Consider the following 13,700-nt stretch of genomic DNA (forward strand, 5'->3'; position numbering starts at 1 on the left):
GTGTGTGTGTGTGTGTGTGTGTGTGTGTGTGTGTGTGTGTGTGTGTGTACCCAATTTCATGGCAACCCATCCAATAGTTGTTGAAACATTTTACTCAAATCCACAAACCTCATAGTGACACTAGAGGAAACGTCAGTGGATCACCAAAGTCAGCAGGGTTCATCCTCTGGGGAACATGAATGTCTGTACAACGTTTCATGGCATGTAGTGGACCGCCCAACCAACCGACATAGTCATTCATAGAGCCACAGCGTAGATAAACATATAAACAATATATGATGAAATGAGATTTAGCTTAACAATTGAAGGTAATGCACATAAAGAAAAGAGATAAAAATGAGAAACTGTTCTGTTCTGTCCTGATGTTCAGCAAAGAGATCAAATATGTGTGAAAGCATAGAGGTAGGTGTCTCAGAGTAAGAGATAAGTATGGTGGATTATAGGGAGGTATAAAAGGTGAAAGGGAGCGTAGATGAATGGTGCAGGGCATGGGGGGCGGGTGGAGGGATTTTGTGGTTTGGGGTCTAGCAGGTAAAGAGGCGAAGGCATAGTTGTGGTCTGGTCGCGCTGGAGCCTGTCAGGTGGAGGATGCGGGTACCCGTAGGAGTCAGAGCAGATCAGAGAGCCTGCTGGATGTTATCTCTCTGTCCATACCGTACCTGCAGGTCGACTCACCTGAGCCAGCAGCCAATCACATCCTCTGTCTGTCCGTCTGTTCATTCCTCCTCTGCTCCCTCTCAAAAAACTCAAAGGTTCAGTTCTACATCAGCATCACATCACTAATGACTAATGATCATGTTTTGGTTTCAGCAGGCATCAGCCTGAAGTGACCAATTGATCATTTTGTTCCTCTTATTCTATGAGTGCACTTATATGTTTCTCTGTTAATAATTTAGGTTTAATAGCATACAGTATTACTGTTCAATGTTTGTTCCACCATTAGGCTCCAACATCTCTTATAGTGGATGATGCTCAAATCTAGACAAAGTGGATAAGTATACTGACAACTCATGAAAACTGGAGTCAAATTCCTTGTATGCTGAAACAAATTTAGCAAATAAAGTTTTTATTCTACATCCTGTGGATGATATTTCATCTCCCACTTAACTCTGGAGATGACAGAAGACCGAAGATGTTTATTTAGAGATGAGTGTTTGGAGGTGAGGAAAGAAGCTGACAAATGAACCAACCAAAACTATACAAGTTCTATTGTTGCCAACTTGTGTTTGCCAATTGTCAAATACCAACATGGATACTTGTTCTTTGAGGTTTTGTGCTACTGGCAAGGCTGGATCCAGGGCCTCAGACCCCAAAACCCCAAAGACTGCAAAGCTTCAGATGAAAGTCAACTGTTTGGCAAGTGATTGTTGCTTTGTTTGGGAATACAGGAAAATGTACTTCTTAAGCACACTAAACTGGCATTATAACGACCATTAGGAGGGTTAGAACCTGATCTTGAGACTCCGTGTCCCTGTGTTTCAAGACCTTAATTATTTCAGTTTATACTGTGCTTACACTGCGCTTAGACATTGTGTGCAGGAATGAGGGTTACTATGGGCCTAGCTACTATTTCTTCTGGGTTCTAGGATTTAAAATAAGATATCACTGCACAATAAAAAATTAGGCCACCATCACAACAAAAGTGGCAAATTTAAGTCTTGAAAGTCTTGTTTGACTTGGAGTCCTTTATTTTATTGATGATAATTTAGGTTGGCTATTTATTTCATTGGTTTGCTGCTAATAGGATGTCCCCTATATTCACCTGGGCTCCTGTATTCTCTTGTATTCTTCCTGTTTTAGACTTTATTTTGACATTTTGTAGTTTTTTTTTGATGTACTGTCCTCCTTCACTTAATTTATATATATAAACTAAATAATGTATACACTATGGGATGAAACTAAACTACAAACAGGAGTTGTGGCGCCCCCTGGTGGTGAAGTGTTGCACCAACAGGGATTTTCTGCCTCGGTAAAGTAGACGTGGCAGTGACGTCGGTGCCGGAAACTACCCGGATCGGAACTTAAACTCCTGGGTGTTGATTAGTTCAAACCAGAAACGTCGAGGTGCTCCCGAAATATGATGTAATATCAATTCAAGTGAGTAGGAACTGATCGGTTTGGTGTCGTTTAAATATGATTTAACCTCACGTGGTTAGTTTAGGTCGAATTTAACAAAGGTAGAGCAGGAGAGACCGCACGGGAAGCCCGGTTAGCTCTCTGAAGCTAACAGTTAGCTTGTGTGTTAGCCGGGTCAGGCCGTGATCAGCTGTGTGTCGTGATGGACGGCCTTTACCCACACAAGCATTGTTACCTCATGATATGTGTGTTTAACTCACCTGTGGCTTTACTTGTGAGCTGTGACAGTTATATACTGTCTGTTTATTGTGATTTAGTCGACCTCTTAGTTGTTAGTGTCAGAGAACCCTGCTGTTGGCCAACAGTACAGACTATCTAACGTAACATCAAAAATGTGTTAATTTATCAGTTACATTTCAAACGGTCAGCTAACAAGTTGTCTTGACACGTCTGTTCCCGTCACTGCAGACATGTGTGTACATATGCCCATGAAGGAAACTCCGCCTTGGATGTGAGTTTTTGGGAGGTCTTCCTATATTTATTCATCACACCGGACCAGAAGAAGAAAAGGTGACCCGGTAGTCCCGGGTGGTTTCTGCTCTCTAGAGCCGGCTGGTGACCCTTTTGCCGTCGGCAAGATGACGTGCCGTGACCGGACCCTCGAGTTCCAGTCAGCCTGTAAATCCCTCCAGGGCAGACCGGTACGTTGACTCATCGCAGCACAAACACAGATCACTTCGTGTAAAATTAGTCCCAACATTTAAATCACAATTACGCTGATGTGTAGTTTTTAGTCGCTCAGATGAATTTGTGTTTGGTGACTTTTGCTTTTGGTTCCATGTTTGCTTCTCTCTCTGTGGCTAGTTTTTGTTCCCTATTGCAATAGTCTCTTTGGGTCAAGTGAAGCACACGTAGGTGTTCTTGTTGTCTTCTTTCAGTCGTGTTTTTACTGTAAATCCCGAAGTGGTGACAACATATGATTTCCAATCTCTAAAATAGCAATGAAAGGAAATCAACCCGCTGTGCCAATGTATTAGCAGATCTTAGTTATCACAGAGGTACTGATGTCTGTGTTGGCTGATGTAAAACAAGGAGTTGCAGTATAGGGAATGCCAGAGATGTGTTTGGGGTAGTCTCAGTCTGTTTACCAGAGAGAACTGAATGTTACACTCAGTGCATATGATGGTCACAGTTATTTGTCCAAGGGGATCCTTATTAAACTTGCTTGTTTGTTATTTGTCAAAATGGCGATATTGGCCAATTTATGTGTTTTTTAAATCCTTAAACATCACCATTGGCATCATCCTCAATAATCCAGTGTCAGATGGACTTTAACCAGAAGTTACCCGTCGACACCATAAACATGTTGGTTAATTCCCTGTCACTTGATCGATTGATTACTCTTAAATCAATGTTGAGGATTTCTGTAGCCATGTTTTCACAGTTGCTGCTCAGCCTCGTTTTAATGTTTCTCTCTCTCTCTACGTCTCCTGACAGAATGGAGTCCAGCCCAGTAAACCGATTCACAGCGCGCTCAGGCAGCGCAGTGACTTCACAGTTATGGCCAAGTAAGTTCCTCATAGTCTGTCTTCTCATGTGTATCACCAGCTCGTACATGTTTGCAAAATGTACTTGTTCTTTTATGGTGATTTTGGGTGTTGCCTTATTTGCTTTCACATATTATTATCTCCTCATCCTTATTGCATGAAGATTGAAAAACATTTTTAGTGGAGAAGCTGGTTCAGGGTTAGTTTGGCGGAGCAAAGCACAAAGACTGTAAGCAGGGAGACACACAGCACAGAGATACAATTTATATAATCTTCTTTCCTGTAGGAATGCAAAGACGCGTATAAAATAACTTGTTGGAGTACTCCTTTTAGTTAGTATGTGTATGACAAAGAAAGCTACATTTTTGTTTTTTGTTTCCTTGTAGGAGAATTGGAAAAGACTTGAGCAACACATTTGCCAAACTGGAAAAGCTCACTATATGTAAGTCTTCCTTTTAATATTATTTTAGTGTAAATCATCTATTTTGGTGTCATATTGTTGAAAGTGCTGATTCTAAATGCTGTTCTTATAACGTTTTAGTGGCAAAAAGAAAATCTCTGTTTGACGACAAGGCCGTGGAGATCGAGGAGCTGACGTACATCATTAAACAAGTGAGTTGAATTGTTAAATTCCCATGAAATGTGGTTTTGCAAACATGTGCATTGTTTATATATTATCTGTGTTGTCTTGTAAAACTATACACCCGGTTTTCTGTCTCTGGTGTTTTTAGGACATCAACAGTCTAAACAAACAGATTGCACAGCTGCAGGACTTGGTGAGGTCCCGCGCAGCTCCAGGTGGCCGACACATCCAAACCCACTCTAACACCATAGTGGTGTCATTACAGGTACATTCAATACGGTCCAATTCATACTATATTGTATGTGCATAGAGTCCAAGTTCCTCGTGACTTTGCCTATTATTTATTTAAAATATTCTTGATTATTAACATATTTGTTTTGTTTTCTTGAACCTTTTAATCATGTGCTTTTGTTCATACACAATTAAATGGACAGTGCATACTTTTAATAAAATGTTAGTATAAATAGTGTTGTATCTCGTATAAAATGGCATCAGAAAATGGTTTTAGAGTTCTTGTTCACAGATGAATTCAGCTGCACTTTGTTTAACTCTGCTGTATCTGTTGTTGTCTACAGTCCAAACTGGCCTCAATGTCCAATGACTTCAAGTCAGTCCTAGAAGTCAGAACAGAGGTGAGAGATGTTTGTCTTACTTCTATCATTAATCGAGGCAGACGATACTAACAATGTTTGAATCGGGTACCGTCGTGTTTACCTCCTCCATCGTTTGTCCCTTTTTCCTGCAGAACCTGAAGCAGCAGCGCAGCAGGAGAGAGCAGTTCTCACAGCCCCCGGTCTCGTCTTCTCCTCTGATGGCCAACAACTTCAGTGAGTCCGTCCACGTCTTAGCTTCACACTTGTTGTCGCTCGCTAGGATTGTTACTATTGTATCGCAGTAAAGTAACGGCACCAACAGGTCAACACAGCATGATGTTGCAGCTTCATAAAGGGGCGTGTTCACTCTTTACTGATTATTGTTTGTGGGAAAAGTTTAGCCTCAGCCACATTTTGTGCTGATTAAACACTAAACGCAGCTCATTCAAATCACAACCTAAACATAATCTCTTAAAGCACAGACGAGGGTGAAAGGTAAACGTTTCTTACTAACTGGTGTAACCTTAACATGGAGCACAAATTACATCCTATTATAACCTCTTCATCTAACAAAAAGAGTAATAGAGTGACCACACCTTTTTATTGAGTATTTGTTTTGGCTCGGAGGCAATAATCGTCATGTCTGGCTCCTGCTCAGTTTACCATTTTTTAAAACAAATAGCCAAATGTTGTCCTTTAGCGAGCTCAGATGCTTCCTCTGGGGGCGTTTACACTGCCAGTGAAATGTTTATGAACAAGCTTTATTTCAGCGTTTTTGGTAAAACCTCAAACACTGTGCTCACTGTCGATGTCCTACAATAAATTCTAGGGAATGAATTGATCTGTGAATTAAAAATGTTTGTAATATTTTATTTTTGAAATATATTTGAAATAACCAACAACTAATTGGAAATGAGTTTGATTATTATCGCTGTAATTAGCAGACATTAGAGTACAACAGTCCAGCCTTAACCTTTTAATAACATACATATTATACTATGATGATTAAAGTGGTTGCCAGAAACAGGTACTTGAATAGAAATGTTTACGTCTTTGGAACACTTGTGGAGGCAGATTTGCTCATAATTACCGGTTAATTTAAATACATCCTGACTGTATGTACAGATGTACAGAAAGATTTTGACTGGCAGTGTACTTTCCTAACAGCTGTTGTGATTGGGAACTGATCAAAGTCCTTGTGAATGATTTATTATTGTATTTGGTCATCTATAATGCAAAAATTAAAAAATATTTTAGGGAGCCGCAAAAAAGGGGCCCAGGAGCCGCATGCAGCTCGTGAGCCGCGCAATGGTTACCGGGGCAATACAACCTCAAATTTAAAAGGTATTTCCCGGGAACGCTTGACTCTCCCAGCGGGTATAAACTAGCTACTGTATGTGCCCGCTGTTCTTTCTGTTTTCCCCCTCTACCACTGAGGATCTCTGTCTGATCTTGTTCAACACGTGCGTGTTTTGCTTGTTGTCTCCCTTCAGAGAGCTCGGTCCTGATGCAGGATGAGTCCAGGAGTATGGGCGACGTAGCCATCGATATGGACTCTCAGACCAATCCCATGCAACTCCAGCTTATTGATGAGCAGGTAGACTGTTGGTGCATATTCGTCAAAGTCAGGCACACGGAGAGGAACGTGTGCGTTTCATGTGCTGTAATGTGGCCCTTTCTGAGATCTTGCTTGCTGTGCCGTTACAGGACTCGTACATCCAGAGCCGTGCAGACACCATGCAGAACATCGAGAGCACCATTGTGGAGCTGGGCTCTATATTCCAGCAGCTGGCACACATGGTCAAGGAGCAAGAGGAGACCATCCAGAGGTTAGACGGAGCAATGGACTCGTATAGGAATATATAGATATAATAAAGGAACTCTGAGTCGCATATATAACTTGTCATTTATCACCTGATCTGATAGAAAAGGTATGATTGTTAAGATAATTAGCATCTGTTTAACAACTGAACCTGCTGTCGTCCTTCTCTCACAGGATCGACGCTAACGTGGAGGACACCCAGCTCAACGTGGAGTCCGCCCACACAGAGATCCTCAAATACTTCCAGTCAGTCTCCTCCAACCGCTGGCTGATGATCAAGATCTTTCTCGTCCTCGTGGTCTTCTTCATCATCTTTGTTGTCTTCTTCGCTTGAAGAAAAGAGAAGCAGCTAAGAGGAGGGGGGGGAAAGCACACGGAATGAGGGGAAGTGAAACTAAAGCTGGACTAAGACGACGTATTTGAAGGACAGACTTCACTTTCAAAGTGACACTTTGATGGAGGCCTGGGAGCCGCTCAGATTAGCACAGACTATTCCCAAGCCACGGACTCTTGATCTTAATTCGACAATTCAGTGAAGAATGAAGATGTCGAATTCTGTCCAAATGAAAGAATAAATTATCTTAAATTCCCACTTTGTATAGAGAGAGCGAGAGCAACAAGTTGCTCAGTATTGTGCTTTGACCAATTATTCATAAACATTTAATCAAAATGGCTATAATTTAATGGTTTGATTCTGCAAACTGTCTGTCTAACTATGGTTTTCTTGTTTACCCCATGTCATCGATTATGATGATTATCTTAATGATCATAATTATCTTAATGATCATATTATTTTAAAGCCAAACCACAGAGCTGGAGTTCATCCTCAGATCATTTTGCTTCTTTACGTACCCATTATTGAAGAGCATGCTGTGCCCCGTCTTTATCAACAATTCATCACTTAATTATATCTTTTTTATTTCTGTTATGTTTTCAAACTTTATTTGCCAAATGGGTACACGTATAGAACTGTGACACAGTACCAAGACACTTATTGTGCATTTCGTGTCCTGAAGGCACAAGAGGTTACAGTTGCAGACGGCTGAAGGGACTTCCTCTGGTGTCATTCGGATACAAGCTCTACGAAATCACAAGATGTGTCACGAGACTGTTTCATATGAAACGGTTTGGTTGTTGGCCTTCAGGCGGGTTGAAAAAGTTTAAACATTGCACGTTAAATGCTGCGGAAAGATTTCAGCACATGAGTGAAGTACCCGAAGGGTCCAGGTCTGACATCAGAGCTTATGAAGGGGTTCGGCTGGCTGTGAAGGCTCTAATGAAGTGACTCAATCAGCCAGATGCCCTGGAAGTGTCTGTTTGGATGCCACTGTTGTAGTTGCTTCCCCTCTTAATCTTTCTGAACGTATCGGATGTTACTATAAATGACCAGAGCTTTTTAAAAAGAAAGAGAAAACATTCTTCCTGTTCCCTCCCCCCCTGTCTGTTCTTTTTTTAGCCAAATGCCTTGACTTCAGTGTATAAAGTGCAAATAGTGATAACGATGTATTAATAAGAAAGTGCATATTAATAAAATGATAACGGGGTGCTGGCGTTCACGGCTGAGATTTTCTTGGGATAAGAGGATTAGTCCGCAGTGATATAATTAGCCACGCTGGGAGGCTAAGATTAGCTAACAGACGTGCTAAGCAGGTGCAGCTTTGTGTGACATATTCAACATATTTACACCAGAAAGACATATTGTACTTATATTTATTTACAGGCCCCAGACATATTTACATATAAATATTTAACCTTCTCAACCACAATAAAGTGAAAAAGGTCCTTGTATCTTTCACTCCTTTTGTAGAAAGGCTTCTAGACTTAAAAAATGTCGATTCATAAAACATATTATTCATCAGCAGCTTTTTGTTCTTAAGGATACTTAAAGCATGTGAAGGTCAGCCACGTAAGAGATTCTACCCAACTAAACCCCATGCAGCACATTTTAGTCATTTACCATGCTAGTGGTGTGACTATATCTACATCACAACAACTGAAGGATGGATTGCAGACATTCATGGTCCCCAAACCGTGTATCCTCATGACTTTGATGATCTTCATTTCCTCGAACATTTTTCACTTCCATCTATGCTAGCACGACTTTAGACTCTCTGTCTTGTTGCTGTCAGCACATATAAATCCTCATCAAGTGTTTCAGAATCTTACAACCAAAACGGCAATGCTTTTGGGATGAATTAGAGACTTCAAGTTCATTAGTAATTAGACGGGTTTCCTGAAAGTGAAGAAATCATTCTAACTTTACTCTGTAAACTTATCTTCTCCTTTAGAAATTATTTGGAACGAGAAAAAGACTCTCCTCCCCATATTTACATTCAGCTGACCCATCTCTCTACTTTCCCTCCTTCTCTTACTCCTCATTTTCTCCCCCTATCAGAACTTCTCCATAGGTCCCGTCCCTCTCTGCATCGTCTCTCCACTGACTCTCTCACCCCTGGGCACTCTGCTCCATCGGGCTGATCTCCGGCATGCTCATGCTCCTTCCCTTCCTCGCCCTGGCCTTGATGGCCTCCTCCTCCCCTTCTTCATCCTCTTCCTCGTCGGACCAATCCACCTGCTGCTCCAGATTCCCCCTGGAGCCTCTCGTGTTGCTGCCCCTGAAGAGCTGACCCGAGCGGAACTTGCTGCGGAAGGAAACAAAAGACAGGCTCTTGCTGCGCTGCTGCTTCTCAAAGACGCCGCCGTCTTGCGTCTGCATGTCTTCATTTCCGTTCACCTCGTCCATGCAGTCGCGGAGCACTGAGCGAAACAGCCGGGGGACCTCGTGAACCTCAGGCTCCATCTGCGACACCAGCCTCCTGAACCTGCAGTGGGAGCGACAACTGTGATTATATGAACAGCCTGATATTAAATAACACAAGCATTTACATAGTACTTTACAGTCAAGACAAAACAAAACAGAAGCAAAAGAGAAGGCAGTTGTAGCCTTAATAATGGAGGTGCCACCGCCACCAGGTGGGCACTGCAGTCTTTTTAAAGGGGTGCAGAATCCCTCGCTACGCCCCTGTTAGGAAATGAACCCTGATGACACTGGTGCTGGAAGAGGGATAACATAAAACCAGTACAATGTTATTGAATAATAGAAAATGAAAGTGAACTAATTGATTCAAAGGCTAATCCTTTCAGCTTTAGACCTTCATAATGCAAAAGCGGCAACAAAAAAGCAGGTGTTTGAGCACTGTTTAAATCTCTGGTTGGGATATCATGTCGAGTCATCTCTTAGAGAAAGAATGGGTCTGGATCTGAGAGTATCCTTGCCTACTCTGCCCATTTAGTTTCTTCTATGTCCAACTCTCTCAGTGTCTCCCTGTCTGTCTCACCTGACGATCAGAGGGCCACACTGTGCAGGAGGGACCTTGACACAGAGGTCCTGCAGCTCCAGCAGGTCGTTGGGTGTCAGCTCGTAGGGCTGTGGGGTCGGGGCTGTGGCCAGCCAGCTGTAGTCAGCTGTGGAGGAGGAGCTGCGCCGGCGGCGTCGACCCTCCGTCGCCCGCTCCAAATGGATGCGTTCAGTGCGCTTCACCATGGCCCCCAGCTCTAACATCAGAGTATTGGTTACCAACTCCTCAGAGCTGCGCTGGCCGGGCACTTTGGGCTCAAGGGAGAAAACAGCTGACCAAGGAAACATCTGGGACAGAAGGACAGAAGAAAGGAAACAGTCATTAACATTTGCAGACCATTATATATATATATAACCTCAGCACTCAGTCTGTAGAATACTTTTTTTTTTACATTTTGGAAACAAGTGTTATTAGATGTGGGGACTTTATCATGGCTGCTGTAGTTGTTTAGAGAATGTAAGCTTCCATAATCACACAGAAATCTCAGAAACACCGTATAACCTTCACGCCAGACAAATCTTATCATCAGTACAGTTTGTTCAAGTAAAACAGGACTCACAATCATGTGAGTGGCAAACAACTGATACAGCTGATTAATACAAACCACGTCTTCTTAGGAAGAATGTTATCACTTGTTTTTCTCTTGCCCTAAATGCTCTCATGGAAGTTTAATTCTTGTCTTACCGTCATGGAACTGGGTTTACGAAGCTGCAGTGTATTGTTGTCGGACAGAAATCCACCTGTTGTCTGGTAAAGCCTCTGTTAGCAGCCAGATGAACAGCAGGTCTCCATGAGCTTGTGACATTCAAAAAGGGTAAAACTCCTCGGACTCCAGCTGGTGGCACACAGCTACCTGACTGCCTTGCTACCTTTGACGGTCCTTGGCAGACAGGGTGTGTACTACTTCTGCGAGGAGCCCCGTGGACTGTGTGTGTGTGTGTGAGTTTGGGATTGAGAATAAATGTAATCCTGTATTAATAATGAGCGAGTGATGAGAGGAGCTTACCATGAGGCGCATCTGGGTGGATATGGTGTGTGTGTTGGTGTGTGTGACAATTTAGGTGGGGTGTTTATTTAATAGCATGGGGCCGGTATCTATTCAAGTTACTCTCATTTAATTTAACTTTAACCAGTTATTTTTAATAGTTTTTTTAATTTCAATTTTAAAACTATAAACTGAAGATTTCAGCTCACTCACACAAGCGGACAGTGTTTTGCTCAGAGGTACTTTAAACCACTTCCACAGTGTCTGACAGAGATACGGTATTTACGGGCAGTCATGAATTTTTAACCAGCATACTTTCTGGTTTCAAACTGTTATGCCTCTGCCATTACACCCAGCTCAATCCTTGAAAATAACACAGCGTACGTCTCAAAATAGTCTCCCAGTTCTCAGACAATAATCCCTCAGGCACACCTGTAATTACCAGACGGTTATGGACAAGATTACACAACTACCCGAGTAATCTCTCTTTCTCACACACAGAAACTCTCTTATGGGCCACTGGCTAGCAAATGGTTTTGTATGCAAGGTAACTGCAGGCTAGTTCCTGGGTTTCCGCACCACTCAGCACTGAGCCACCAAATCCCAGATTATATTCAAATCCAGAGCCTACCTGGAAGAATGAGTGACTATAATGACTATTATAATCTAATTACAGTTGCCTGCAGTGGATGGATGCTGTAACTGCTGTAAATACACCAACTGTGATCAACAGTGTTTACTGACTAAATGTATTTGATTATTAAAAATACTAGAATTCTGCCCAATAGCTACAATCATCAGGCATAAAAACTCATTAAAGGAATATATCCATTGTGTTCCTCCAACATCCAACGAACAACACAGGACGAAAACATGACACCAGCCAAAAACATATGCAGAGTCTAAGCTTACAAACCACCTTTTAAAGGGCACTTTTGAAGTATTAAAACATATTTTAGATTTTAAACATGGCTACATTGGTAGGAATTTGTTTTTCCCTCCATGTACCTTTTAAGTGTGATGGGTAATCCGTTCCTTGGCCAGTCACCTTTTCTAGAGTATGGTTTGTGATCTAGCTGCATTGTCTGCTCATATCTTGCAATGGTAATAAAACATATTTTAGTAACAGTTAACAGTATATGAATCACATTTACCGTTTCCTTTCTTCACAATGACCTCATCATCAACAAGTGTGTGAGGGTGTGTAACTGTAGGATTTCTATCATCTCTGAGTGTGTGTGTGTGTGTGTGTGTGTGTGTGTGTGTGTGTGTGTGTGTTTCCGATCAAGAGAAACTTGAGACGTTCTCTCAGACAGATCTCTTCAGTGTCACTGCAGTGTCACCCAGGTATGGCACAGACACTCTAAAGTAGGTTAATAGAGGAAAAGTAGATTAATAAATGTCAGTGTCCCCGTCAAAATTGAAGCTGTGTCTTGGTCAATTCCATCCATTATTTATGTGGTGAGACCAGTGAAGCATGAGCTATAATGCTACTGGTGCCCCAGAACCATTTGTTTAAATGGTTGTATAAATGATTCTGTATTAAGTACATTTTGTACAGTATCTTTAAAATCACACACCCACATTCCTATTGCCAGAAGTGGTCATTTTTGGGGTTTGCAAGGGGCAATCAAATTTAGTCTATGCCACCAAAATGGGATCAAAACTTTGTCACAATCTGTTTCAGAGAAACATTTGTCAACTGCGCACAAACGTCTGTGTGAAATTGAACGTTGAATTTGTTACCTGGTTGAAAAACAACTATTGCTGGAAACACGGACGGATTAACCCCAAGGAGGAAAATGAGCCGCTGGGTCCCTAAGTCCCATTTCCGTCCACTCTCTGTTCACAATTGTGTTAAGTATTTCTATTCTAAAGCATTTAATAGCTCCAAGTTTGATGTGTGTTGATTTGAATAGACACAACATGTATGCACAGTATCAGCAGTGATAAGGGAAGTCGTGAAACCAGATTTAACTCTGGGAAACTCCCCAAGACATTCCTTCAATTTATGGTAATAAAGCATACCTGCCTTAAGGCTCTATCAGTTCAATGTTCAGGTGCTTATTCACATTTTACCAAAGAAAATTATAGCTAATTAAAGTATTGTTAAACACTGACTGTAAAGGTATTGTTGTGGACCTTTGAAATAATAGTTTGACAAAACAAAAGCAACACAAAATCTTAAATGTAGGTCCATTTACCAGTTTTTTTAGAGGCTGTTTCGGACAGACAATGCCATCACAGTTGAAAAAAAAGGTGAGTGTCCCTGTAGTTGTTTTTTCATTTACCATCAACTAATTGTCACTCTGAGAACCTGTGGCTTTTGGGGGCCCAGAGGTCTGGGAGCCAAGAGCAGCTTTCAGCTCTGTCAGGTTGGTAATCTGGTCCTTGGCTATTTCAATAATGCACACATTATTGGAAGTATCAGATCATTTAGGCTATTGTAAATACCTCTCTTCTGTCAAATATGTTGCTCTAGGCTATCCAAAACTTCCGGACACATACCAAGTAACAATAATGTTTAAATTTGAGTTTTGTCACGACAGACAATATGGCGGAGGCTCTTTATTGTGACTGTGTTGTCATCTCTAAACAATATAAAGAGACATGTTTCAATAGAAAGTGGCAGCACCGTTTACACATCTGACCGCCAGAGGTCCTCAGTAGCTCTTATACCGCGGCGAGGACTTTTCCCCAAAACATTCCCGTGCTACGTCACTAGCCCCCACCCC

At 41.8% G+C, this 13,700-nt stretch overlaps 2 protein-coding genes across 3 annotated transcripts; one reads left to right on the forward strand and one right to left on the reverse strand.

Moving 5' to 3' along the window:
• The first annotated feature begins 2,005 nt into the window (after positions 1-2,005).
• stx5a (syntaxin 5A) lies at positions 2,006-8,012 on the forward strand. 2 transcript variants are annotated; one of them, XM_031862941.1, is made up of 12 exons: positions 2,006-2,097; positions 2,545-2,777; positions 3,574-3,644; positions 4,010-4,065; positions 4,165-4,235; positions 4,355-4,471; positions 4,782-4,838; positions 4,952-5,033; positions 6,057-6,143; positions 6,293-6,396; positions 6,507-6,628; positions 6,796-8,012. In XM_031862941.1, the coding sequence occupies exons 2-12, from the start codon at positions 2,715-2,717 to the stop codon at positions 6,953-6,955; spliced, it is 990 nt and encodes a 329-aa protein (XP_031718801.1). In that variant the 5' UTR covers positions 2,006-2,097; positions 2,545-2,714; the 3' UTR covers positions 6,956-8,012. The 2 variants fall into 2 exon arrangements, with proteins under 2 accessions (XP_031718801.1, XP_031718803.1); XM_031862943.1 differs by lacking the exon at positions 6,057-6,143.
• A 335-nt stretch (positions 8,013-8,347) lies between these two features.
• Positions 8,348-10,887, reverse strand: LOC116391928 (protein RD3). Its single transcript, XM_031862944.1, has 3 exons — positions 10,665-10,887; positions 9,960-10,267; positions 8,348-9,443 (listed from the first exon to the last, which is right to left on the reverse strand). Exons 1-3 carry the CDS (start codon positions 10,668-10,670, stop codon positions 9,068-9,070), a joined length of 690 nt encoding a protein of 229 aa, XP_031718804.1. The 5' UTR covers positions 10,671-10,887; the 3' UTR covers positions 8,348-9,067.
• Between the last annotated feature and the right edge of the window lie 2,813 nt (positions 10,888-13,700).

The sequence above is a fragment of the Anarrhichthys ocellatus genome, unplaced genomic scaffold (genome assembly GCF_004355925.1).
Source record: "Anarrhichthys ocellatus isolate YVR2014 unplaced genomic scaffold, GSC_Weel_1.0 scaffold27, whole genome shotgun sequence".
Lineage (NCBI taxonomy): Eukaryota > Metazoa > Chordata > Actinopteri > Perciformes > Anarhichadidae > Anarrhichthys > Anarrhichthys ocellatus.